Source organism: Passer montanus, unplaced genomic scaffold (genome assembly GCF_014805655.1).
Source record: "Passer montanus isolate IOZ18808 unplaced genomic scaffold, ASM1480565v1 scaffold33, whole genome shotgun sequence".
In the NCBI taxonomy this organism is placed as follows: Eukaryota; Metazoa; Chordata; class Aves; order Passeriformes; family Passeridae; genus Passer; species Passer montanus.
Window position 1 is genome coordinate 7,791,492 of NW_024368041.1, and position 27,159 is coordinate 7,818,650.

General features: G+C 38.0%; 1 protein-coding gene across 4 annotated transcripts in view; it reads right to left on the reverse strand.

The window, feature by feature from the left end:
- Positions 1 to 27,159, reverse strand: part of ASAP1 (ArfGAP with SH3 domain, ankyrin repeat and PH domain 1) — a 145,019-nt gene that overhangs the window by 17,132 nt on the left and 100,728 nt on the right. For all 4 annotated transcript variants that reach the window (XM_039715389.1, XM_039715387.1, XM_039715390.1 and 1 more), the window contains 9 exons: positions 22,388 to 22,551; positions 20,712 to 20,845; positions 19,575 to 19,666; positions 18,845 to 19,031; positions 16,355 to 16,440; positions 14,692 to 14,807; positions 12,449 to 12,516; positions 10,513 to 10,620; positions 8,946 to 9,174 (listed from right to left, as the gene is read on the reverse strand). In XM_039715389.1, the coding sequence (XP_039571323.1) occupies positions 8,946 to 9,174; positions 10,513 to 10,620; positions 12,449 to 12,516; positions 14,692 to 14,807; positions 16,355 to 16,440; positions 18,845 to 19,031; positions 19,575 to 19,666; positions 20,712 to 20,845; positions 22,388 to 22,551 (1,184 nt within the window). The remainder of the gene's footprint in view (positions 1 to 8,945; positions 9,175 to 10,512; positions 10,621 to 12,448; positions 12,517 to 14,691; positions 14,808 to 16,354; positions 16,441 to 18,844; positions 19,032 to 19,574; positions 19,667 to 20,711; positions 20,846 to 22,387; positions 22,552 to 27,159) is intronic.

Consider the following 27,159-nt stretch of genomic DNA (forward strand, 5'->3'; position numbering starts at 1 on the left):
TGGGACTGAGATTAGATATTTCATGGTAGCATTGCTTATAAGAGCCTATGCAGTCAACCCTACCCTTAAATACTTTTATTTCCCTCTGATTTAATGCTGGCACAAGTATTATTCAACACAATGCATGTTTTACACAATATGGGAACAGATACAGCTTGAAAGACAAAATAACTCAGTGGGAAGACAAGAGTTGCTCCTAATCAGCTTCAGCATTGCCCTTCACAAAGGTCCCTGCCCAGAAGCCAGGGGAAGCAGCGCGGGCGCAGGCGGCAGCGAGGGGACATCGGCTGGAGTCAGCTGCCACCAGTGCCCTCAGGAACGCCTTGGGACACCTCCTGCAGCAGCTCTGCATCAGGCCAGAGCAGCTCCAGGGGGTTTGTTGTTGGGGTGCTTTTTGTTAGTTTGTGGGTTTGTTGGTTTTGTCTTGTTTTAATCTAACCAACAACTCAGACTTCACTGCAGTCTTCACTTGCAGTGAGTCTGCACATCAAACAGCTTGACAGCTTTGCCATAAGTCCAGATAAATGCAGAAAATTGACATAAAACTTTAAAAGCAAAGTGTATTTATACCTGAAATTTCAAGTCTATTGTCAGTCTATTTTTTAGCACTGTAGAACTGATTTGCCTATTGTTGAAAAGCTATCTTATTTGAATAGAATTTGAGACAAAACCTTAATTTAGTTACTTGACATGTATCTTACCATGCAGCACACAAAACTAGAGCTGCCTTCTTCAAAAATATTTATGAATATTTTCTATAGGTAGCCTGGAAATGATCAATATCTGCACTCATTACCAAATTATTATATATTACAGAAATACTGAGAAATAATATTTGTTAAAATTCCTTAGGTGAAACATTTAACACTGACAAAAGTAGCTTCAATGATTCTATAAGCATGAATCTGTTTGTCAGATATTTTCAGCAGGTGACTGCTCTCTTTCTTATAAACAGAAAAGAAAAAAATAATAGAACTGTCCCTAATGAGTCAATTCAATCTATTCTCTTCCAGATTCAATCCTGGAGCGCCTTCTGCTGTGCAGGACAATCTCTCAACCCAATCTCTCAATCTCTCAGCAGAGATTTTGGGCCTGGCTTAATTAATCAGTTGCTTTTGTAAATCAAATTATACATTTTGCAACTGCTCCTCTCAATTTGCTTCTAAGTTCACAAAACCATTAATTGACAAGTCAAACGCCAGTGCATTTAATGGTAGTTCCCCAGTTTGCATCCTCACCCTTTCTCAATTTAATTTCTTTGTTGAGCAAGATAACTTAATCTGTGCCTTGAGAGGTTTCTGAACTCAAAACCAACTTTTCTCATTCTAAATTTTGATTGATGATCCCTTAAACTCCAGCAACATGCCAATTCTTTCTTTCAGAAATACAAATCAAAGGTTGTTTTGCTACGTGATGTGATGCGAATGTATTTAGGAATGGCAGGGGGGCAGGAACAGTCAATATCCGCTGTTAACAGTAAGGTAACTCTAAAAGCAGCGGCGGTCACAGCCGGGCTGTCCCAGCAGTGTTTGTCCCTGTCCCTTGTCCCTGTCCCTTGTCCCTGTCCCTTGTCCCTGTCTGTTTGTCCCTTGTCCCTGTCCCTGTCCCTTGTCCCCGCTGGAGCGCGCCCGGTCCCGGTGCCCGCAGCGCGGCTCCCACCGCCCCCTGGCGGCGGCGGCGCGCACCGCACCGCGCCCGCTCACAAACCGCCCCAAACCGGCCCAAACCGGCCCAAACTGCCCCAAACCGGCCCGAACTGCCCCAAACCGCCCCAAACTGCCCCAAACCGGCCCAAACCGCCCCAAACTGCCCCAAACCGGCCCAAACCGGCCCAAACTGCCCCAAACCGGCCCAAACTGCCCCAAACCGGCCCAAACTGCCCCAAACCGGCCCAGAGCCAGGAAAACGGGAGGAAAGGCATTGAAATGCTATTGTGCGCTCATTGCAAAAATTCAACTTCAGACATGAAGTGAAATAATAACTTTAAATAATAAATAAATGATAGCTATTGCCAATAAGAGGAAGAAATCTTCTCTACAAAAATAAACTGTAGTAGAATTAAAAAGAAACCCCCTAAATTAGCTTATATGGAACGTTTTAGATTTCACATTAATTACACATATCCAGACATTACTGAGGAGTTGCAAAAAATACCTTCACAGCTTTCAGAAGTTCCCATGGCATACAAAAGTGACAGGGGAAAGGTGTTTAAGATATTATAAATAATGCTTTCAGACTCCTAGCATTTGTTTCTGTATTAAACTGACAGAAGGAATAAATATGATTACAAAAGTCATACAATAATGATTACATGGCTGAAATACAAAAATAACTTATGGTCAAATAAAAACAAAGTAAAGGAAAACTTCAAAACATCATTATAGAAAGAGGTATAAAATGACATCGTGCTTTGAATAAAGAAAACATAGGGAAAATGCTTGAATCAAAACCATTTTATAGAAACAACTGGTGAAATAATACAAAACCTGATGATGTATGAACTGTCTGTATTATTATAAAAGATACTGTATCACAGAGTCACTTAGATTGGGAAAGACCTTTGAGATCATCGAGTCGGACACTGCCAGGTCCTCCCCTAAACCACATCTCTGCTCCTGTGCCTTTGGGATTCCCTTCTTGAGGAACGTCCTGGATTCCTTTTAGACTGCTTCCCAGGGGACTCCTGTCAGCCAGGCTCCTAAACAGGCCAAAATCTGTCAGAGGTGGCAGCTCTGCTGATCTCCCCCTCTGACGTGTCCAAGAATTCCTGATTCCCTGTGCCCCAGGCAGCCTACATCACACTCAAGTCCTCTCTCCACAAGCAGCAGGTCCAGCAGGGGCCTTCCCTTGCTGGCTCCCTCACCAGCTGAGTAGGAAAGTTCTCTTCCACTCACTCCAGATGCATCTTAGACATTCCTGCCCCATGAGAACAGGGCCAGCAATTGTGAGACTTCTCCCAGCTGCTTCAAGGGGCCTCTCCATCCTGGCAGATTCCCACCAGGACATCTGCCTGTTGGCCTTTCTCTGGTTCCTACCACCAAACACTCGACCCTACTGCCACCATCATCCAGCTCAGACACGCAAAGCAGTCCCCAGCCTACAGGGCTGCCCCACTGCCTCTCCCTCCTTGCCTGTCCCTTCTGAAGGGTTTCCAGCCATCCATTGCAGCACTCCAGTGTGCCAGTCATCCCAGAAGGATGGCAGCTGCAGATTTCCTGCTGCACAATGGCTTCCAGCCCCTCCTGTTTGCTGCCTGTGCTGTGTGCAGGGGTGTAGATGCACTTCAGTTGGGATATTGATCCTGACACCCTTTTGGGGGATAAGCCCTGATTTCTACAAGAGTGTTTGGAGGCATTTCCATGCCTTATGTCTTATGAGCCCAAAGGCCCTCAGTGGCACACACACTCCATCAAACACTGGGGTGCTGCCCCCAGGGTTACCTTGAGCAAGCCTGGTTTTGTCCCTTTCCCCCTTCTAATCTACTTTAAAGCTCTTTCAATGTGTTCTGACAACTCAGTGGCAGATACCACTGCTCCCAGCTCAGGCTGGCAGAGTTACACCCCTTCCTGCATGTCATTCCATGCAAATTCCCACCCAAACTGGCACACCATGCCCTGCTCACTTGCACTGTTTGTGGTGCTAAGGGTTCCTTTACACACATCTGGGCTGGGCCCTGCTGCCCTGGTCCTGCCATGTCCCCTCAGCTGCTGTGCTGTCACACTGCCGTTGCTCCTGCAGCTTTCTCACTGCCCTGAGGTTCTCCTGGCTAAGGAATCCCTCCCGTGCCAGGAGCAGGGCTGCTCCCTCAGCAACAGCACATGTCTGTGTATATACACACATAAATGTGTGTGTAAAACCAGCAGCTCAAAACAGTCCTGTGTGATATTCTTAATTATAGAAGGCTAGGCATCTTTAAGCAATAATCAGAGCAGTTACTAGATCTAAGCTATTTTTTTGATTTTAACCAGGCAGCAATTGAGCCAGTCATTTCCTCTCCAATAGATGTCTTAATTGTGATTTCTCACATAGTTCAGTTCACATTTTGTAAAGGACATTTTTCCTAACACAAGCAAAAACCAAAAACCAAAAAGAAAACCCCAAAAAACTTGACCCAGAAGTTTTTCCTTTTGTCAGGCTTCTTTTTCTCAGTTCCTGGGAAGCAAATGCTTACAGTACTCTGTTGTCGTGTTTTATCTCTTTTTCGTACTATAAAGATCAGGCTTTTATGTGTAAATAGATCAAATAATCTCAAAATTATTGTACTAAGGTAAATAACTGGATAAGATGTGCAATTAGTAGTACTTTGCCCTTTAGGGTTTGTGCAGTTAGTGTAATAACAATCCACTTGAGTACTTGTGAAACCATGCAAAGCTGCTGCCACTCAATCAAGAAATGCTGGGTTTACAGTGTAAAAACTTCACATGTGTAACTATTTTTTTTACCACTTAATGCAACATAGGGGGAAAACACAGAATTCTCCTAAAGGTAGAATGGACACTGCAAAGGAAAGTAGCTTATATTAAAAACAGTGTTTTCATTAACAAGTGTTGTTATCCTTATTTTTAAATTTCTCATGAGTTACTTATTGCATAGATATTACTAAAAGCCTTTTCAGTTTGTCTTACCCAGTATAATATATTTTCAGCACTGAAAATAAGAGCATAATTAAAGACAAAATGATCATGATCACTCTGAATAAGAAAGCTAAGAATATACATTGATTCAAGATTAGTATTTGAAGCAAATTAAATAATTAACGCTTAAAAAAAGGTTCCGTTTGAAAAGAAAAGATAAAAATTATACTAAAGAATTTTGTTTTGGGTTGATTCAGAAATAGAAGAGCCCATGAAACCAGCAGTCCCTAGCTAGTCCTATTATGGTATTAAAAAATACAAAGTCTTAGTGGAATAAGTAGCATTATTTAATCACAATGTGCAACACATTTATAAGAATATTTAAAAAAAAAAAGTCTCCAAGTATAAGCAAGAGAAGTATAGAATCCTGCAAGCATTCAGAAGAAACAGGATGACCTCAAAGGCTGAGGTAATGGAAATGAGAATAACTACATTTGTGCTATAAATTAAGAACTTCAGTTGCAAATGAGCAGGGACTGTGTAATGCCTGCCATGCCACAGTATGATACAATCAGGAAAAAAACAAAACCCTAGGACCAAAGGATTCTTTGATGTGGCATTTCCAGCAGAAACAGTAAATTTTACTGCTGTCCTGACACTTCCAGCCAGTTGTATTTCAGAAATCTGATTTAAACAGCAAAGGTACAGAGAAAGTTAGTGTGATGAAAGGATAACGTGAACCCCAGGAGAATGAAAATATTCTTCAGTCAGATAAGGTAAAATACCCTTGGTTTGTTTAGTGTAACACCCCAGACTTGTAGACCTGTACGATTTCCATCCAGGCAGGACCTTGACATGGCCACCAGCCACAGAAACACCACCAAAGCCAAAGGGCAATGTTGGTACACTCACAAAGTAACTTAGTGAACCCAACAAGATTTCTAATCTTGTGTACAAGGCAGTCAGACAACTTCTGGAAGTTACTAGTAAATTCAAACAGACTAATTTGGTTAGAAATAGAGTCTGATCTAGTGAAGGAGCAGATGATGTGACTGTGTCTGCAGTAGCAGAGGACTGGAACCACAAAGGAAGTGCCTTTGACTTTAGGTACCTCATGTCAGAGCTGAGACAGTGCAAACTATGCAGCCTTGTAGGTGCTGAAGACCCAAATTAACTTCATGATACAGAATTTATCCCTGACCTCCATGCTCATCTGGGATAAACAGGCAGAACCACTAAAATCAATTAGCTTTGAGCTGAAGTCAAGGAAACCTGGATTAGACTGCCTAACACTCCTTCAAAGCTAGTTAGCAATATTACTCCTACACTGGATTGGCAATGAATGTTGTGCAAAATTTTATTTAGCTACTGAGGCAAGTAATGGAATTACTTAAATATTGGTTGTTGGTTTTTTTTTTAAGCTTTTTGTAAAACAATAGGCAGAAGACCTGCTAGATGTCTGGAGCTATAATGCAGGCATAAGTTGAAAAGAGCAATAAAAAAGATGATTTTGAGAATATTAGGCTAAAGATTTGACTGAGAACAGAAATAAGCTGACCCTAAATAAGCTTAGATAAACTATTGAAAAAGGTGCAGAGTGGTTGGCTCAGTGGCTCAGGCAGCCACTGCACTCCTTCAGTACTTTTCATTCTGTGAGGATTACTTAAATCCATAGCAGAGATAACAGCAAGTAAGATGTATCCACAAAGGAGACAGTGTGGAGAAAAATACATGAAGGTTCCAGAATTTTTAGGAATATTTTGAAAAGTTATCAAATGAAAAATCTGGACATGAATTATAATAACGTGTGGAGAAATTTAAAACTTCCCCATATCCCCTCCTCCAACTACTGTACCTGTAAAATTATTTTTAGCCAGCATGTCCACTGAAAACCATGAGCAAGAGCGATGTGCCTTACATAAATCACTTTAAACTTCCCTTCTCTCCCAGTACAAGTTCAGTGGATAGCTTTCTGATCACTGTGGCCCCTCAGGAACAACACAGAACTTTGCTACTCAGAACTTCACTGGGCAATGAAAGAGAGGGCTACAATGAAGGGGTTTTCTTAAAAACAAAACAAGTTTTGGAAAGACAGTTTCATCTGCATGTCCCAAAGGATGAAAACTTATGAATCTTAAAAATTGTCTGCCTCCTTCTAAAATGCAGATCCACCTGCTATCCATTCCCTGCAGACTCCATGTCCTAGCAGGGGCCCATGCTATCTGCCAGGGCCTCACAGCAGCAGAGGGACAAAGATCAGATTGTTTTCTGACAGAAGATAAGCTTAAATTTAAATACAGATTCAGTGCTTTTGTTACTTTTGCTGTTTAGGGAGCTTAGTGAAAAAAGTAACACTGTTTTCATATAATCTTAAACACATGATATTAAAATGAACTTTCTAAACAAAAAACACATCTGACAAGTAAGGTTGTGTAAACTTCAATGTAAGGAATACACTCTATTACTTCTCATCCAAAAGAGGAGAAAAATTCTACAGGTTTATGTTTTCCTACACAAAGAAAATTGACTGTATCAAAACTCAGATGTATCAATAGTGTCTTATGGGAGTGGAGAATCTCTGCTTCATTTCTTTTACATAATCTGAGAACTGGAAGAGGGGGGATAACAAGGACCAGCACAGTTTAAAAGAACCATAAGTGCATCTCAAAATGATGCATCTACAGCAACGTTTCCACACTGAAACTGTCCTATGCATTTGTCACTTTTCCCCCCAACTTTTAACACAGGTATGTATACCACAGAAGTTTCTAATTTCACAGTATTGTTGAGTGGATATCAACCAAAACTCCACTCCAGCACCACTAACAAACTGTAGAATTTCAGCATGTTTGAAGCAGAGAAGCACAGTGACTTTAACATAACAGCAGTTCCATTCAACCTCTCTGACTTACCCAGTGAATCTGACATTTTCCACTCCGATGAAGCAGTTAATGTTATATTAGAAGGTAATTTTGTGATATTATAATTTTATTTCATTGTGATATAATTAAGGATTTCTTTGCAGAACCTCTGACATGAAAACACATGAAAGCTCAATACCTCAATTCTTCCCAAGTAGCTTTGGTGAGATGTTGTGTTGGTCCTTGTTTAGGAACAGCTAGGAAAATGCCTAACATTTCAGAAACCAAAATACATATTTAGAATTAAATATAAACATAAATATCCCCTTTCCAGGAGAAAAAGACAATTTTCTAGGTAAGTCTGTATGAGAGCTCCACTATATACTGACAAAGAAATAAAGTTCATTAAAATGTGTTGAAAGCTGACAACATACTAAGCACTGTGTACAGATACCAGACACAACCTCATTAACCTTCTTCAGGAAATGGTATGTGTGATTAATTTCCAAGTCTTGCAACTTTATGACAAAAAAGGAAGTTATCCTAGGTCATGAAGGAACAACTAAGCCAGTACATTGCGTTTGCAATGAGCAATCCACAGCATGTACAAGGGATGGGAGAGTGGAAAGAAAAAGTAGAATCCCATAATGCCAACAATCAGGTTGACACAGTGAAGTTACAAGGAATACAACTGAGTCCCCAGGGAAACATGGATTACAAAATCTCATGTGAAAAATGTAAACCCTGGCAAAATCGCTTTGCCTCATAATGGGAAACAAACCTGTTTGTTTGAAAAAAAGAGAGAGAGCCAAGGGATCCATTTGGAAGTTGCCAGTACATGACAAAGACTGATGGAACAGTTGTGCTTAAGCACAGCATCTGAACCAAGATGCCAACACTGTCTCTTTTACTCTTTCACAGAATGGTGAGAGCACCTCTGCATTTTTCCTAAACAAAATCAATTACCAGGTGAGAAATGAAATAGTGCTAACAAAAGGGAGCATCAGCATAACTGCTGAAATGCTAAAATGTATTGTAACCCTCATCACAACTAAAGATTTCTCTACCAAGTCTACTATAAAAACATAATTTATCAATTTCTAAATTAAACATGTAAAAAGGAATGAAAAGTTTCTTTGTCCTAAAAAGTAGATCTGCACAAATTATAATACAGCAGAAAGTTTTGATCCATAAAAATATCCTCCAAACTTGAAGATTAGAGATATCTAGGTCAAACCATCACAATCCACTGCAGGTGTAAGTCTCATAAAATTAAGTGACTTTAATTTAGCAGAGTATTAATTTATTCCTCACCCATTCATGTTCAGGGTTATGAATGAATCTATTACAAAGTGTCCCCCTGGTCTTTTAAGTTTAGAACATGCACTGTACCACACTACTGCATCAATAAGAACATGCTGTATCTTGAAACATTACAATGTCCATGGTTAAAGGAAGGGCAACAGTGTTAAAGTCACTGCTTGCAAGTGTGGTTTGGAGAGAGACTTACCTTTGCCAGCATTTCTAGGAGGAAGAGGAGGAGCATCAGACGTTGGAGAGGTGGGTGAGTCTGTGCTTGCAGAAGCAAAGATCTGGTTGGTAAAGGCTCCGTAGGAGAGTCTTTGCTTGTCTCTGGGAGTGCTAAATGAAGGGTGAGTCAGTTTGTCTTGGGGAGAAAGGCTTGAGGAGTGACAAAAGCTTTGGGGTCTTGGAGATCTTTCCTTTTTTATAGGACTAGGCTGTGAATAGAAAAACAAATATATGATACAACTATCTAAACACTAATTATAGTCAGTATGTTTGGAAAATAGCATACCAGAACATAATTTAGTGAACATGAGCCTAGTTTTTTTCTTTGTTTGACAAATAAACCCCCATTCCTCCCTTTTTCAGCAATTCAACCTGAAAGGTCCTCTCTTCTAAATGAAAATTAAGAGTGTACCATCAACAAATCATCAAGAACACAAAATTAGATTTAATAGTAAGGCAGGAAATACACACTAATAATATACTAAATAAAATGCCAATAAAAGCCTGGCAAGTTTTAGAATTTAAGAGTAATTTTCAGGGAATATAGCACATTACTCAGACTAGACAATTATCCTCAAGTATCCTCACTTATGCCTAGTAAAAATGAACAAACACTTTTGATAGATCAGATTTATTTGGTCCCTGAACTAGCAATATAATCCATGATACAGCTCTTTTTAAACACATCTAATTGCTCTTTGAAGAAATTTTACACATTAATTTTTGCCTGCTGTATGTTAATGGGTGCATATGGAGCACGATCTGTTTCCCTGCAGCTCTGGTTCAGGTTATTATCTCCAGCACAGCATCCCTCATCCTCCAGAGGCTCCTCACACAGATGATTATTTTGTTCTCTACTGTCCTTGAGGACATGCAAATTACTTTGGTTTCTGAATTTTTCAGTCCCAAGTGTCACAGAAAATGAGAAGTTGTCCACACTTCTTTCTGCGGCACTCATATAAAATAGGGGAGGTGTATTCGCATTTATTGCAGAAATAGAGCACACAGTAATTAACTGACTTGCTAAAGTAGGACACTGAGGCTAATTTTTCACATGCTCTAGGATGGCAATTATTCTATGCCCTCAAGTTTTGCCTTCCTATTACTTCTTTAAAAAAACCCAGGAACAAATAGCACAGCAGGGTTTGTGAAAAATAGAGTTATTTATTCAATAACTAGATTTTTAATTAATTTATGGGAAAAAAATAAGTATGTAAGCTTTGGATTTCCTGCAGCTAAAATTTAACAGCCTAGAATTCTGAAGAGGATAAAGCAACAAAGTATTCCAGATTTGCTGACTTATATTATACTGTATGTCTTGTCAAAGTCAAACTTCTGAAACAGCCCATAATAACTAGGTTGACAAAATATATTCCAAAGGCACTTAGGCAGTCTTTAACACAGACCTCAGAATTAGGTTTTATCCCCCCCAATATATCTGTAAGAAAAGAAAGGCTGAAGTGGGTCTCTAATTACTGCTTATTTCCAGGGAGCAGAGATGTTGAAAGCAGTTTTTGTGCAAGGCTGTATCAGTAATTCACACCCACCTTATCGTCCAAGTCATCGTCACTCTCATCAATTTCTTCCTGCCGAAGATTCCATTCATACTCCACATGCACATGTGGGTTTAGCTTTCCTGCCTTGGCTTGAGAAAGCTGAAAGAAACAAAAAGTCTTGCTAAAGTACTTGCTGCTCTTTTGGTGTTAACTAAGTTAGTTTTGTAATGGCAAGAAATAAACTGGAATACTTAGAAGTGTAAAATCATTTCAGGGTGATCACACAAACATCCCTCATTTGTTTTTGGTATAGAAAAACAGCTAAAAGACAAATAGGAAAGATTTTCTCAAAATGGGCAGAAGGCACCATGTTTGAAAAACATTTGAAAAGATGACAAGAAGAGAAGGTATATGCACAGAAGCAGAATTTATCTGGAGCCCTCCCTTCCAAATAGGAAAGGCAAAACCTATTTATAAATTTTGGAACATAGAGCTGCCGCCCCATCAAAATCACAATCCTTTTACTCAAATCAAATGAAAAAATATTTACTCTTTACTTGGATATTTTACCTCTCTCTCCCTGGATGAGGGCAATATGTCTTAAGCACAAAATTCCTTGACTTTGCCAGCCTAAATAATGTATTTCACATTCTTTAGAAAAAACTACCTCATGATCAGCAAAAAACCTAATAGAGCAGTTAATGGTTATTCTGAGGACATAAATTCTCCTTTTCAATGCCTAGATTTTCCATCTTTACTTAGTCCTTCACATCCTTTAAAATGTAGTCTACTTGATAGTAGTTGATTCAGGAGTGCCTTCAACCCTCTTCCTGAAATAAAATTTGGAATAAAGATAGTATTTCCAATCAGTTATGTAAGTATTCATGAACCCACCTGAGCTGAAACTGAATTTAATTACACAGTTAAGACTCCAGTTATGCAACAGAAATGAGTTTAGTACAGCTATCATAATGCAAACACCTAGTTACTTATCTTGTATTTTTTTTTTACTGCCCATGGCAAACAGTGTGCTCATTCATGTTTCTTTTTCATTTTTAATTCATTGCTGCTTTTGGAAAAAAACGCAGAAATAATTTTCCTCTTCAAAATTAGAAAAAAAAAGAAATAAAGAGGAAAGGCATAAATGCTCTATGAGAGTTAAGTGAAATAATCAGTGAGGTATTCATGGAATTTGGATCACTATAACCAAATGATTAACTGCTAGATAAACTCACTGATAAAATCCACTTGACTGTTTGTTCTGTAACACAGCCAGTTGGTCCACATTAATGACAGATGTAACTTTTTAAAAGGAATACTATAAAGAAAAAAGCAATCCATCCCAACTGTGTGCTGCACAGGTGGTCTGCTTGATCCAGCTGACAAAATAGTCAAACCACTGGAAACAGCACCTACTTACACAGCAGACATGGCATTAACTGAGAAGTGAGTCCCACCTTATCAACCACACCAAAATGCTGACTTGCATCCCCAGAAACATGGAACACTTCTTTGATTTGTGAAGGACAAGGTCTTTTGATTATTCAATAATTAATTCATGACAAGACCTTTCAATTGTCACAAGAAAGGCATGAAAATTATCAGCTGCAGAGCAAAAGTAGATATCCTCAGATCATCACAATTAGGAAAAAGAAAAAATAGAATTTTGAGGTCATAAAGCCCAAATCTCCTTGTGCATTTATTGACACATCTGACCCTCTGGTACTTAAGGTCTTCAAATACACTGGTTAAAATAACAAGTACTGCCACTAGAAGAAAGATCTTTTTCTTAAACTGTTACAAAGAAAATTACTCTTCTGTTTTAGGTAAGAAAATAGTCACCTGTGGTAGGGCCTTCAGATCAACACACAGCCAGCTGGCAGCAATACCATGTGTGAGACACAGTGGTAATGATATATTAAGTAAATCACATTTTTTAAAGCAGCAAACCTTCCCCCTTGCCTTTGCCCCCAGGCTCAGCTCTTACCAGTTCCTCACACTGCACAGCCTTCACTCTTTTTGCTGTGTCCAGAGCCGTCTCTCCAGCTTGGTTTACTACAAAATTAACAATACAAAAAAGAGCAATTCTTTGAGATGTGTCAAGAAAATTTATTGAATTTCACTACTTGTAGCACAATAACTTCTAAAAGTGATCAAAAATGTCTGTTTCCTCTATAGCAGCTGCAGCTCTTTAAGATTCCACTCTAAATCCTCATGCATTTCATGTATCATCAGGTTCTTTCTGAATAGTAGCATCTGCTGCAACAGTTCCCAAATCCCTCCTAACCATCCTAGCACAGAATGCAAAGAAATGTAGTCATCTCATTCTTCACTCAGTGCCTTTGCCAATAAAATTCTTACTGAATAAGCAGGAGAAGCAAGCAGGCAGGGTAAAATAGCTCAAAAAAGAAAATTAATTCTAAGATTTAAAAAAAAATACAAGTAACTGTTAATCCAAGCAGATTTTACTTTGATTAATATGTAGAGGCTTGAAGCCTCAATTTGAAGACATTTGAGCAAGAAGAAATTTAAAACTTTCTAGCTTTGTCTTTACCAAAGCTATAAAATGGTTTACAATTTAAAATAACACCTGGTAAGAAAGAAGGTGATTTCTGAAGCTGCTGGGAGGTCCTCAGGCACAGCATGTAATGGAATCCTTCCCAGATGCTCAGTAGCAAGTCTCAGTAAACAAAAACAACTCCCACATCTGATGTGGATAAACCCTAGGTAAAATGTACTCTCACAGTACATCAGTAAATGCCATGGACCTGGAACAGAGAATGCTCCACAGCACATCCAGATTGTAAAGCATTTCTGTGATCAGGAACTGAAAATGATCAAACTGAGATCTATAATGTCAGTGTGAAGTATTGCACAGAGAACACCAGCTAGGAATCCTAGAATTTACAAAGCAGTCCTCTAGAAAGGCCTGTGACTTTGAAAGAATTCAGATCCCTAAAAGGAGGATTTACTTATGGAACAATCTATCAGAGATGGTTCAATATGAAAAGGAATGAAAACATAGTACTTCTAATGTGAAATTAACACCCAGATAGCTTAAGGACTACATAAATTCCAAACTTTCAACTCTTAAGTATACACTTCATATTTCAAAGTCTATGTGAGATCACACTAAAAAAAAACCAAACAACTTAAAGAGCACAGCACTCTCTTTCCCACCAAAAAAGGTGGGAACACTCCTCTGGAATCTACTTAGGAGAAAGTTCAATGGAAGGACCAATGAAGGACTTGAACTTGTCCAGAAAGGTTTCCCATTGTAACTGCCGAAAATGGTCACATTAAATTATCTGACTTGTGATAATATTGCAACATATTCTAAGGCCTAGAAAAAGGCAAAGGAAATCAGTGACTTCTGCCACTAAACTATGAACTTCAGTTTATACAACAGTTCTTTACCAGGCAGTGGAGGAAAGTAATGGTGATAAAGAAAAGGGGAGAAATAAAATCCAGTTTGCATCAGCTTTTAAAAAAAACTTCTCTCCTATACCACAAACTGACTGAATGTAAATGTTTCACAGACATGCTGATCACATTTAACTCCTGGGCCTATCAAGCTGGATTCACGGGGTACCTTCCTAACTCAGGAAAAATGGGATCAGCTTTCTCAGCTGCCTTCCAGCCTCTCTTTGCACCTACCTGTGTGAGACACAGGTACAGCAAGTGCTACACCTATCAGTTCGTTTGTCATAATACCAAAAGTCTAATTGAAAATAGAATCTCTGTTTGCTCACAGTTAGTCTTGTTCTCTGGATGGTCTCCCCTCCCTAATCAGTGGCAGTGTTGGCTGGGGTGTGCTGGGTGAAACCACAGCATCAGATGCCATTGATAACAACAGAAGAATTAAGTGCTGTGTACATAAAGCCCACGTACCTAAGAGTGGAATTAAACATTTGAAGCATTATAAAATACAAGTTCTAGCATAAACAATGAACCTAAATCCCAGGCAGTTTAAAATGGGCCAGAAACAGAACTCTGAACTCTGCTCAGAGTTTGCCATTAGTATTTCATATTAGAAATTTTTGTCACTATTATCTTCTAAGAATTCAATTTCTTAACTGAATGTTTGCTTGCTGTTGACAAGGTCTTCATCTTTCACCACAGTTTTATTTTAGAAGGTTACTTACCACAGAGAAATAAACAAAAGTGGCTAAAATAATGGGAAGAAATTATAGGAAATCTGTATTTCCTGGTTTTAAATAATAAACTTACCTACATCAATAGTTGGCTTCCCCCTCAAAAGCAATTTCAAACACTCAGGCTTATTATATATACTGCAGTAGTGTAGAACTGTATTACCCAATGCTGTTTGTTTGTCCAGGTTTCCACTAAAAAAAAAAAAAAAACCCAAAAAAACAAACAATCAAAAAGAGTATAGAAGCTGTGCTATTAATTTCAGATCTAGCATCCATATAAATAAAAACTTTACTGGACAAATATGAAGTAGGAAAAAAAAATATTTAAATCAAACATAACTTTCAAAGACTACTCAGAATTCTTCCAAGGACACTGGAAATACCTGAGCTGTGATTGAAAAGGACTGAAAATCTACAGATGTTCATTCAAAAAACTGAACATGTGAAACTCAGAGAGACAAACTTAGACCTCTCTAAGGTCATGTCAGTTGCCACTTCACTGTAATTCTTTTTTCAAACATGCTAAATTCGCCCAATAGAAATATCTGCATAATTCTGATGCAGTTAAAATAGGTTAATAAATCCCATGCAGTCAAGGAACTATCAAGAGGACAGTTGTGAGAATGAACAGAAGAGTTGTAAGAAGGAATGTAAGGACAACACATCGAGTTAGGGAAAAACCAGATGAGCAAAGGGGATCACAGGGGTTTTTGAAAACTGTACTTCCTTCAGTTTTCAACTTCTAAACCCAGGTTTTTCAAAAACTGTTACTGACATTTTAGGAACAATAAAATATTTTCAAACACCAGAAGAGCAAAGCTCAGGAGATGACAGCTTTTCCCAGTGTTACCCATATTGGACAGCAAGAGCCCACAGGGTAATAAAGATGCTCCTAAATTTGAGACTGCCACAAAAAACCACACAGCAGACAGAAACACACAAAAGATTACAGCTGTCTGAAGAAGTTATGAAGCTTAATAACAAAAAAAAAAAAATCATTCTAAATAATCATCCATAAAAAAAAAATCCTTTAATAATACCAAAAATAGTAATTTGGGCTTCTAAAACATTTTTCAAATTATGATCTCAAACAGCTTGAAAATATTGGAATGTTATTTTTCATTTGTTACTTTAATAACACTCTCCTATAATCAGCACTCAGATTTGTCATTAAGGTTTTTTACTTCTATGAACACATCTCTTGACAACAAAGAACAACTCAGCCAATAAACTAGATATTGAAAATTACTAATGAAGTTGATGCTCTCAATAGCTTTAATACAGTTTATGAACTATTGGAACATATTTTTCAAAGTCAATCTAGCATCTGTTCATAATTTTCTGAGAAAGAGCCTTGCTTTCTACTCTTACAATTCCTTTGCACGTGTCCTGTATTTGAAACATTTACCTGCCATCCCTCCCGTACCTGAACTATTTGTTTGCATGGCTTCATGTCATCATGTGCTCTAAATCAATGTTCTCTCGTGCACTACAGACTTTTCCCTTTCATCCTATTTTTTATCTAACTGCTTTCAATGTTTTTGATTTACACATCTTTCCCTCTCTCTACTGATCAGGAGCACAATGGTCAACTCAAAAGTACTAAACTATTCTCTTTTGAAACATATCTAAGGAGAAAGATAATAAGTGATGAGCAAACACTGTCCAAAGCACTGCCAGGATAACTCAAACATCCATAACTGTCATGTACAATCGAATGAAAAGTCAGCAATCCATACCAGTTTTGTACAAGGAAGTCAACCAGATGGAGAGAGGTTTGGTCAGCAGTCCGGACTGCTAAATGAAGTGCTGTTTCACCTGGCTCCTAAACACATGTAAACAGAAGTTAGATTTCTGTCTTATTTCTGCAGAACTTGTATATCAGACCTATGAGATACAGCACATTCACTCTTTACAAGTCTTTCAAATGAAAAATATTGGGAAATTATGATGAAAACTATTATTGCCTTTTTTTATCTCTAAAAAACACCATGTGCTTCAAAGGAAAATGGCATTACACTTCCTGACATCTCAGCTTTCCTAAATCAAATTTTCACTTTTCTCAGCTGGATGGAACAGCCCTGAGGAGCCTTTAACCATTTTAGCTACCAGTAACTGAAAGGGATCCTGTCAAGGAATACTAAGTAAGTTTGCAGTACTTGCTGCTTTACAACGGCCTGGTGAGCACCAAGCAAAGTCACAGCATTATTTCATACAAAAACAGCATTACAAAAATCTCATTCCCACATACTTTAAAACTCTTACAGATTTGCAGAACAGTTGAAGTTGGAAAGAACCTGTGAAGGTCATGTAGACCAAGCATCTCTCTGCCCAAGCAGGGCCACTGAGGACCAGTTGCCCAGGACCATGTCCAGATGGCTTTGGAATATCTCCAAGCACAGAGACTCCATATCCTTGGGCAGCCTGTGCCAGTGTTTGGTCCTTCTCACAGTACAAAAAGGTTTCCTGATGTTCAGAGGGCACCTCTTGTGCTCCAGTCTGTGCCATTGCCTCTGGGCCCATCACTGGGCACCACTGGGCTCCATCTTCTTTCCACCCTCCCTGCAGGGATTTCCATACAATGATGAGATGCCCCTGAACAGTCCCAGATCTCAGAGCCTTTCCAGATGCTCCAGACTCCCAGACATGTTTGTGGCCCTTCACTGCATCCTCTCCAGCATGTCCAAGTCACTCTTGTTGTGGGGAGCCCAGACCTGGGCACAGCACTGCAGCTGTGGCCTCACCAGTGCTGCGTGGAGGGAAGGATCACTGTCCTTCACATGCTGGCAATGTGTCCCCACTGCCTGGAATGCCACTGTCACCTCTGCCACAAGGGCACCCTGCTGGCCCAGGTTCACCTTGGTGTCCATCAGGACCCCCAGGTCTCTTTAGGCAGAACTGGGTGGTTCCCAGCATAAAGTTGGTGCATGGGGCATTTCCCCATAAACAAGGTTTCTCCTTGTCTAACTTGAATTGAATCACACTTTATTTTCTATACATATCATATGAATTAATGCATTGAAATAGAAACAGAAATGCTGTTTATTTCAATTTAAAAGTTGCACTAGACGTTAATCTAAATTTAGATTTCATTAACTCCTATTGATCAAAAGGACAATTAAAAAAGCATATTACAGTATATATACTCAGAATTAAAGTCCTAATTTAAAAATACTATTTTATTAAATATCAGAGAATTTACACTGATAGTAAAGAGGAGAATGCAGCTATAAATATCCTAACTGCAAACCACATTTCAATTGGTGCTCACGCCTTTCTAGCTATCACAGCCTGTAATAGCTGGGAAAACTGAGGAGCTAATTCTGTGGAAACTGCTGTGGATGACAAATACAGAAAGCTGACCTTGCAGTCAGAGAATTTGTAATGTGTTTCCATGATAAGCACTCTGTGATAGCTCAGGTGCTGAGACTATACTGAACTTATTCTTTAAACTGAACACAGACAGGCACTGAGTCCTTTGCCAATGTAGCTATTTTCACACAACTTGTTGAAAACGTTCTCTGATATGTCTCCAGGTTGGGATAAAACGTTGCTGAGCAAGTGGTTAATTGGCATCAATTAACTATTATCAAAAAAAAAGGTTACTTTGCTCATAATTTACATTTGTCCATGGCTAATTAAGGTGAACCTGGACTAATTTTTTCAAAAACTGTTACTGATTTCAGAAGAAAGATCAAGTACTCATGACTTGATATACACACAACACAAAAGAATCTTCCAGGATGAAAGAAACTGTACTTCTGTAAATGTCTCATCAGAAGCTCTGAAGTAATGAGATTTATTCTTTCCTTGTCTACAGTAAACAGAGACTTGCAGACATTCAGTAATGTGTTCCTTCAGCCACTATTTTAAAAGCAGGCATGGTACTGTATGTAGTACCAGGTGACCCTGGGCTATGAAGTCTGTTCTTTGGGACTTTTCTAAAAGAGACACACTGCAGAACAGGTGCTTTTCAACACACTATAGAGGCACCAAGAAAGAGTATGATATGACTTTTGCATTTCACACTCCTTTAGATGAATTGATGATGAAAAATAATGTGCTCTTTTCCCTCCCCACAAGGATGCAACATTAAGGAAAGGAAGAAAAATCCCATCATTTTCACTGTCATTTCTTTTGTTTTACCATCTAAAGTAGCAGCCCCAGCTGCTGGGCACTTTACAAATGCACATGATTTAAAATAGTAATTGTTTACCTGATCAGCTTACCTGTCCAGGCTCCAGCAGTGGCTCCATTAGCTCTACCCCCTCTGCATAGACTTGAATTAGTGCAAGTAAATCCCTGGATTTGACAGCCTCAAGTAATTCACTCAGTTTAGCTGCTGCAGATGCACAAGTCTTTCTGGAGAACTTATGATCTACATATTTAGCAGTGATAAATTCTTTACGTGCAGTCCTGTGGGGTGTGAAAATAGAGCTTGCTTTAGAAATTTTTAGAAAAATGGGTCAATGATTATAATTTAAAATCACCTTGTCTAACTTGGAAGCTGAGAAGGGAAGAAGAAAACTATCTGATAAAAAGTGTGTTATTTATTGTTACACTGCATATCTTGCTTGCAAACAAGCCCCAAATATGGAATTTTGCCAGTTTTATCCTGTCTTCTTGTTATATACAAAAATTACTCTGATTGTGGGGACTAAGACCAAAGAAAAAGCAGAGCTAGTGTCATTTACTCCACTGTGTTTATCATCTGAGGGTTTACTACAAAAATCAAAACCATTCAAGAAACCCAAACTAAGAATTTTATACACAGGGAAGCTGAGGTAGTAAAATGTGACTGCATGACTGGAGACTGAACTTCTAAGAAGCTCCACTGTGGGAATAAAAACCTCTAGTCCAACCATCCATGCCTTCCCCTGGCTTGGTTAATGTTTAAGACAATTTACATTAAGATACATTCCACAGAAAACTTAGAGAGTTTAAAGATTCAGTACTTACATATCACTTGATGGACTGGGTTTAGGTGAAGGACTAGGTAAATTCCCTTCCATAATATCATTAAAACTAGTATTTCCTACATTCTTGGCCAGCTGAGATAAGAAAAAGAATAAATAAGGTGAGGACTTTTGGGGTCTAACAGCAACCTAACAATCTGCATTTTCCACACTATTTATAAAACATGGAAAACACAGGACTGAAAAATTAAAGCCCAATGATTACATGCAGATACAGAGCAATTAAAAAGAAAGAAAATGTTTCTATTATTCCAGAACTTGTACAATAGACTTCACAGTCACAAAATTATTTGCATTTCAAGACAATCTGCCTCCAACACAAAACCAGAATGAGGAACCAGCAGCATGAACAGTGAAGTGGTTCTGGTACACTGATCAGGAAGCTGCTTTGGGAAAGAAGCTCAGTCCTACTGAAGATCACACTTACTAAAATTTGATTTAGATTACTCGTAACTTTGCAAAAAACCTCAATATTTTATGAAGAGAGAAAGTGGTAAAGTTGAACCTATACCCAAATCCAAATCAGCCTTACATCTTCTCTCAATTTTTCCTTCACAAAATTTCTGTAACAAGTGTCTTCTTTCAGGCCAAACACAGCTAGGGAGATAAAACTACTGCAACTGTTTCTTTTTCACTTGTTTATTTTTTTTTCTTTTTTTTTGGTATTCACACATCATATTCCTTTCATAACTTCAATATTACATGATTTCATCCATCAAATTAAGATTCCTCCAATATTTTTCTTTCAGAATTAGCAACAGTCATTCTCCCTTGCCAAGTCAAATTAGCTTCACGTCTTAAATCCCAGGAGCTTTTAGACTGCCATGATTTTGGGTCAAGATCAGCTACTGAGAGCAAAATTCTGATGGCAATAATTAGAATGGGTATCAATACTCACTCTGCAATACCTCAGGACATGAAATGAGAAGTAACAAGAGCACCAATAATATATAATAATATATAACCATGCACCTGTAAAATATCTACAGAAATATGAAGAAAAAATTCTGCAAAAACATATTCCCTGAAAAAGATTAATGGCAACTTGTACATTTTGGTGCTTCCTACATATATATCAATATTTGACTAAAAAAACCCACTAAAAAATAAAGAAACTTACCAAGAGTTCAGACGTTCCTAATTTGTCTAATTCCAAAGACTGGATTCGAGAAATATGGACACCCATTTCTCTGTGTATTCCAGAACACTCAATGCAGGTTAAAATGCCCAAATTAGTTGAAAGCCATGTTGGATCTGCACAAATGAAAAACAAAGCACTTAATCAATGTCCAAGAAAAGGTTTGCAGTGGTGGTAAGAGATGTGTTCTGAAATGATTCCTTATTTAATGTTTCAAAGAATGAAAATAAACTAAGAACATTACATACTTTTCTCCAAACTCTAGTGCAAATTTAACCACAAATTGCTACCAATGGAATGCAGTTTTTCAGATTTAGGAACAGACCCAAAGGCATTGAAATTAGACTTATTCAGTCATACTGAATGAATGTATTTCAATACATTTCATATTTGTTTTCTGTACAAATTACTTCCTGTTTTTAAAAGTAACAGATCTCCTAAATTTGACAGCCTCTGAAGTTTTAAAATTTACTTCTTAAACTTTAAATAGTCCATCATAAAAGATTAATCATTGTGCTTTCCAGAATGTAGAACAGCAGCATGTTGTAGAAAATTAGAGGTATGCTGGCTAGTCCAGGAAAAAAAACTTTAAAAATGCTGTTACAGAGGAGATCTGATTGTAATATTGTAATATTAGAATAGATTTTATACTACGATTGCTACATAAGAAGCATGACCAGTTTTAAAGGAAAAGAAAAAGCTTCAGACATACTTTGTGCACAAATTAATCACTTCCTTGACTTTAAATAGTAATTGCTGAAGCATTAAGCCAAGAGTTTTAAAGCAGCAAGCTGGAGTACAGAGGTGAAGCTTAAAACTTTACCACAAAGTAAAAGATGAATGAGAACTGTAAGCTGAAGTTTCTATAGCTTTACATAATGCAGTAATTGAAAGAACCAATTCCAGGATTTGACATAATTATATCCCAGTTTGTAATTTTATCTAGCTATTTCAAATTTGGATCAGTTCTGCATCAGCAAGCATCTGCAAGATACACACAATCTACTCAGTTTCAAATGAGCATCACCTTCTTGCAGTGTCCCTTTGACGAGAAAGCTGCAGCAGCTGCCAGCTCCCACAGGTCCCACACCAGCTCAGTCTACTGTGACCAGCTGCCCCTTCTCAAGCTCTGAGTGCCACATAACTGACCTGTAACTCTGTACTTCTGAAGATATTATCTGAGAGGATTTCAACTCTGGGTCTCATTCTTTGCACAAGACTACTCATTCCACCTCTGAAAACGATGCTGCAATTCCAGTAGTCTCATGTCAAGATAAAGCCTCAGAGCAAGATCCTGGCCAGGTCAATTTTTCCACAATCATTGTCTAAATATTACTCACTTCTACTTAGTAGCATGCACAGGATCAGTGATGCCAAGCAACTTCCATTCAAGTGCAACAAGCATCTAGACACAGTGCAACAAGAACAGTTCAAACTCCAGAGGGGCTTGAACTGCTGGAAGTAAGCACAGACAACACACAAAAATATTTTAGTGAATTAAATGGAACTAATGTAGGAAAGTCATATTTGTTCTTTTAAAAACAGGTTGAAGACCGAGAAACATCACTTAGAAAATTAGTTTGCACTCTACAAATACTTCTTTGAAGAAATTACTTTGCTCCCAACAAGAAGTTGATGACATGAACAAATGGAGATACCTGGTGAGCCACAATCACAACAGACTTCATTTCCGGGTAATCTCTGTATGTCATCAATAATGGCTTTTGTCAGATCCTCTAAACTGTTTTCACCTGTGCTCTGCTCTCCACGGAATGCCATATTTAATGCTTCTTCTTTGCTGTTAGTCAACACTGATATCCATCTAGCACAAGATAAAGACCTTAATGAAGATCTGCATTTGCAAATACATGTTAATCTATAAACTGTAGAAATCCTGCCAGGAACAAAATGTTAGTGGGACTACAGGAAAGGATTGTATTGTGGGAAAGAATGAAGAGGGGGAAAAGTGAGGGACAAAAAGAAAAGATTTGAGAAAAGATAACTAAGAACGAGAAGAGAGAAATAGTCTTAATTCTAACATCCCTTTGGTGAACAAAACCAAGTTTTCAGGTTTTCTAAATAAGCAGAAGTTGTGGAAGATAAAAGGGGCAATTAAACTCCTGTAAATTTAACTGCTTTAAAAGGTGCCCAAAATCTAAAGTCTCCTTCCTGGGATAACCCCTGCTTTCTCCAGTGTACATCTTTCTCTTCACACAGGAAACACCAAGCACCCTAGTGCATGTGTTGATGTCTAGTTGCCTTTTAAATGCAGGTCTCTGTGCACTAATCAGAATTAGACTGTAAAGCCCAAATAAATAACAACTGCCAAGCCCAAATTAATGACAACTGCCATGGCAACCAAGGGGCAAAGCATGACAGGAGAGTACAGTACCAAGAGCCAAAATAAAACTTTAGGAGCAACGGTTGAGTGCAAGAAATCAAGACTCTTTAATGGTATCTCAGACAATATTTCCTCCCCTTCCAATCACTCTGCAAGTTGTTGCTTACACATAATGTTTCAATTAAAAACAAACAAAAACTTCTCAGCAGCTGCTGTGCTCCATGTGGAAGTAAGGAGGGGAAAGCAGTTCCACTAAGGACCAAGCACATCGCAGATGCAGCATTCTGATTTAGAAAAAAGAGCAATTTAAAAATAAATCCTCACAGGTAAAGTGACTTTAGATGATTTCAGATCTACTGCAAATATTTTATTGGTTTTTAATGCAGAAATGTTGTAAATTGGCAGCGTCCTCAATGCATTTCATGTTTACAATATTCTGCAATCATTGGTATTCTGAAATGTGCAGAAATGGTTACGGTCATCTAAACAAACTAAGAGAACTTCAGATTGAAATTCATGATTTCTCACTAAAATAACAATGAAAAGATTAGCTTTAAAGGATTTCAGAGGGAAATTTATGTGTGTAATCTTACAAGACAGATTCAGAACCTGAACTAATATATGGGCATTCCACATTATATGCATGCACATTTTTTTCAATTTTTATGTGCGGAAAATAATCTAGGAAGTAGTGCTTAAAATGCTATAAATTTTTTTAAAAATCAACCTTAAGAGTAAAAGAGAAATTGAAAGCCTTGAGCACAAATTTCTCCAAAGTTTACATGCTGAAAACAATGAAGGTACATTAATCTTTCTCATTACATGAGAAGAACCCACACTAGAGGGCATTCTTCTGCAATTTTAATTATGAAACTCACATGTTATTAAAAAAAAAGAGGCAATGGTGTCTTGTTTTTAATATTATAACAAAGTTTGGTTAAATACACAGAGTAAAATAATAATTAAACTCAAACAACATTTATTCTGACACTGTTGGTAATTTTTTTGGAGTTATAGTTTGATTAGTTTGTTAAAAAGGCAGAATTTGAATAAAACTCAACTGAGCAGTAATGATTAAAAAATTATTAGATGCAATTAAAACAAACACAACACAACTGAGCCAGCTGTTAGTTTTATATCACTTCCTTATTACAAGTACCTAATCTGCCAAAGCAATCATTATTTTGGTTGTGTTTGCTCAGGTAGAAGGAACCCTGTGTCCAGGACTGGCACTGGGGCATCTGTGAGGGACAGCAAGAGGCACCACAGTGGCAGCTCTTCCCCCACAAGCACAAGGACAATGACAGACATCTCTGAATGACTGGTGATGCTTATCGAGAAGTGCCCAGTTGGTCACCAGGCCTTCCTGACAGGTTTCACACTCAAAAAGAAACAATTCAAGTCAGTAAATATGGAATGTTAACTAAATGTTAATAGTTTATAAAACTCATTCTAACTGCTCTTCATCTCTTTTTCTTATCACTATTAGTATTTTTTGTTCTTCCTTGATTAAAAAAAAAATAAATTATTTGCTGTCAGTATTTCACAATACTGCCAGTGCCAAATGAATAGTCAAAAACCTTCTGGTAATACTTTGTAGTGTTTCAAATTATTTTAAAAATAATCAAGTCTCACAGAATTGCTCTGTCTTCTTGTTTTAGGACAAGAGGAAATGACCTCAAGTTGTCCCAGCAGACATATACATTGGACATTAGAGAAAAATTCTTCACAAAATGGGTTTTTAAGCACTGGAACAGATTCCCCAGGGAAGTGGTTGGGCCACCATTCCTGGAGGGCTTGCAAAGATGTGTGGATGAGGTACTTGGGGACATGGTTTAGTTGTGGACTTGGCAGTGTTCGATTAATGGTTGGACTCAATGATATTAAAGGTCTTTTCCAACCTAAACTATTCTGTGATGTTATTCTACCTAACAAAATAAACAGGTGGTCTAGTCATTTGTTAAACTTTTTTTTTCTGTATATCAGCAATTTCTTATCACCCTTTAAGGCATTTGGTTTGCTGAAGATTCACGGTTTTGAAGAAATAAGGCTAAAAAAAAATCTGGCATCCTAGGTATCTCTTCAGGAAATAGAAGGAGTTCGATAATCTTGCATGGACCAGACTTCACTCATATCTCTCTTATTTTGCTTCAGTATTTTCAAGTCAATAAAAAACCCTCCCCGAGGAATAAGAATCAGTCTAATAGTTGGGTTTGGTTTTTTTTTTGTTGTTTTTTTTTGGGTTTTTTTTTGTTTTTTCATTTTGCAGTAAAAATTTATCTGTCTCTTCTGACAACTGCTATTGCAACACTTGTTGCTGTTCCCAGGTAAATGCATAATCAGAACAAGAATTGCATAATATTTTTCAAATATTGATATATAACTTCTTTGTATGGAAGAAGCATCAGATAGTTTCAATGCTTTCAGACTCAGTCTTTCCAAGGTGAAGAATATCTGAGAACTAGAAACAGATGTCTGTTTCTTCACAGAAAACTTTCTAAATCTAGCTTTGTTTATAATCCAGGCATTTCCTGCAGGTAAGGATATGCTCCTGACCTTCAAAAACAGGGTAGAAAAGAGCCCAAAGTTCATCACCAGAGTATGTTTGGCCCTTTCCACAATTATAAAAGAAAAAGAAAGCAAATATTATTGTATTTGTTAAAAAAAAATCAGGTGACTTTTCCTATAATCTACACACAAATATGTATTTACATGCACATACAGAAACACACTGCCCACATCCCACTTCCCCCTAACAACTGTATTTTATCTACTAGAGAAACTAATAATCCATTGAGAACTTAAGGACTGTCGATCAATAATTAAAGGCCAACCAACAACTGCCTGGAAAAAAAATCAAGGCAAGCACTGGCCTGAAGGAAATGTTTGAGGGGAAGTAGTAATAAACCGGTAACAGAAAATAACAGTGCCTTGTATGTGTGTTTTTTAAAAAATCCCCTTATAAAAATTATTATTATTATTTAGTTTGAGGAGCTAGTTATGGAAGCAGTATAAAATGATTGCTAGGAAAATGTATGCAAGACCAGTTAAACTAGAATAGAAAGAAATACATCTTGCTTTTTTCTCTATTTAGATATTAGTCTCTAAGAAAGGTGATTTGAAAATCTATTTACACATTTTCAATTGGTTCACAAAGTAAAAAGGACAGAACAGAGGCAGCACTAAAGCTGTGTGGAAAAATGAGAGGAAAGGATCAAGAGAGAGGCACACCTATAGCAGTTAGGAGGAATTGAAACAAGAGGATGACAATTTTAATTGAGGAGTTACATCAAGCAATGTAACTTAAATACCAAGGGTGGAAGTCCATGGGTGCTGTTCCCATGGTACCTTAGATAATAAAGCTTTTTAGGGTCCACTCAGTAGCTGCACAAGAAAAACAGAACACTTGGTTGTATTGCAGTTTCTCATCAGCAGAATTACTCTCATTCTGGCTCCCCAAGGGGGGCAGAGGAAGAGGAGGGGCTGAACTCCTCTCTGTGCTGACCAGAGACAGGACACGAGGAAATGAAACATCATCAGGGGAAGTTCAGATGGGACACCAGGAAAAGGTTCTTCACTGAGAGGGTGGCTGGCCACTGGACAGGCTCCCCAGGGAAATGGCCAGGAACCCTGTGAGTGCTACAGGAGCATCTGGACATCTTAGTCACATGATTTTGTTGTAGGCAGCTGTGGGAGGAGCAGGGAGTTGGACGCAATGATCCTTAAGGGTCGCTTCCAACTTGAGATATTCTAAAGTTCTGTATTCCAAAGTAATTAATTTTCTCAACCACTTGACTTTAGAGTGATAAACAAAATTTCAGTGTTTCTAATAGGAAATAAAACCAGCCTGGAATTTCAAAACAGTACAACAGGCAGCCTGCTAAACTGAATTTATTCATCTGCCTCTCAGAAGAAGGATACTGCTAATTTATTCTTCCCCTACCTTGCTCATGTGTTAAGACAAAAAAAACCCAACAAAACACAAACAAACCACTTTACCTGTTAAACTAACTAATACAGAAAAAAAAAATTATGGCAGAGTACCAAAACCTTATGACTCATAAGAAATAACAGTCTTTTCTTTTTGAC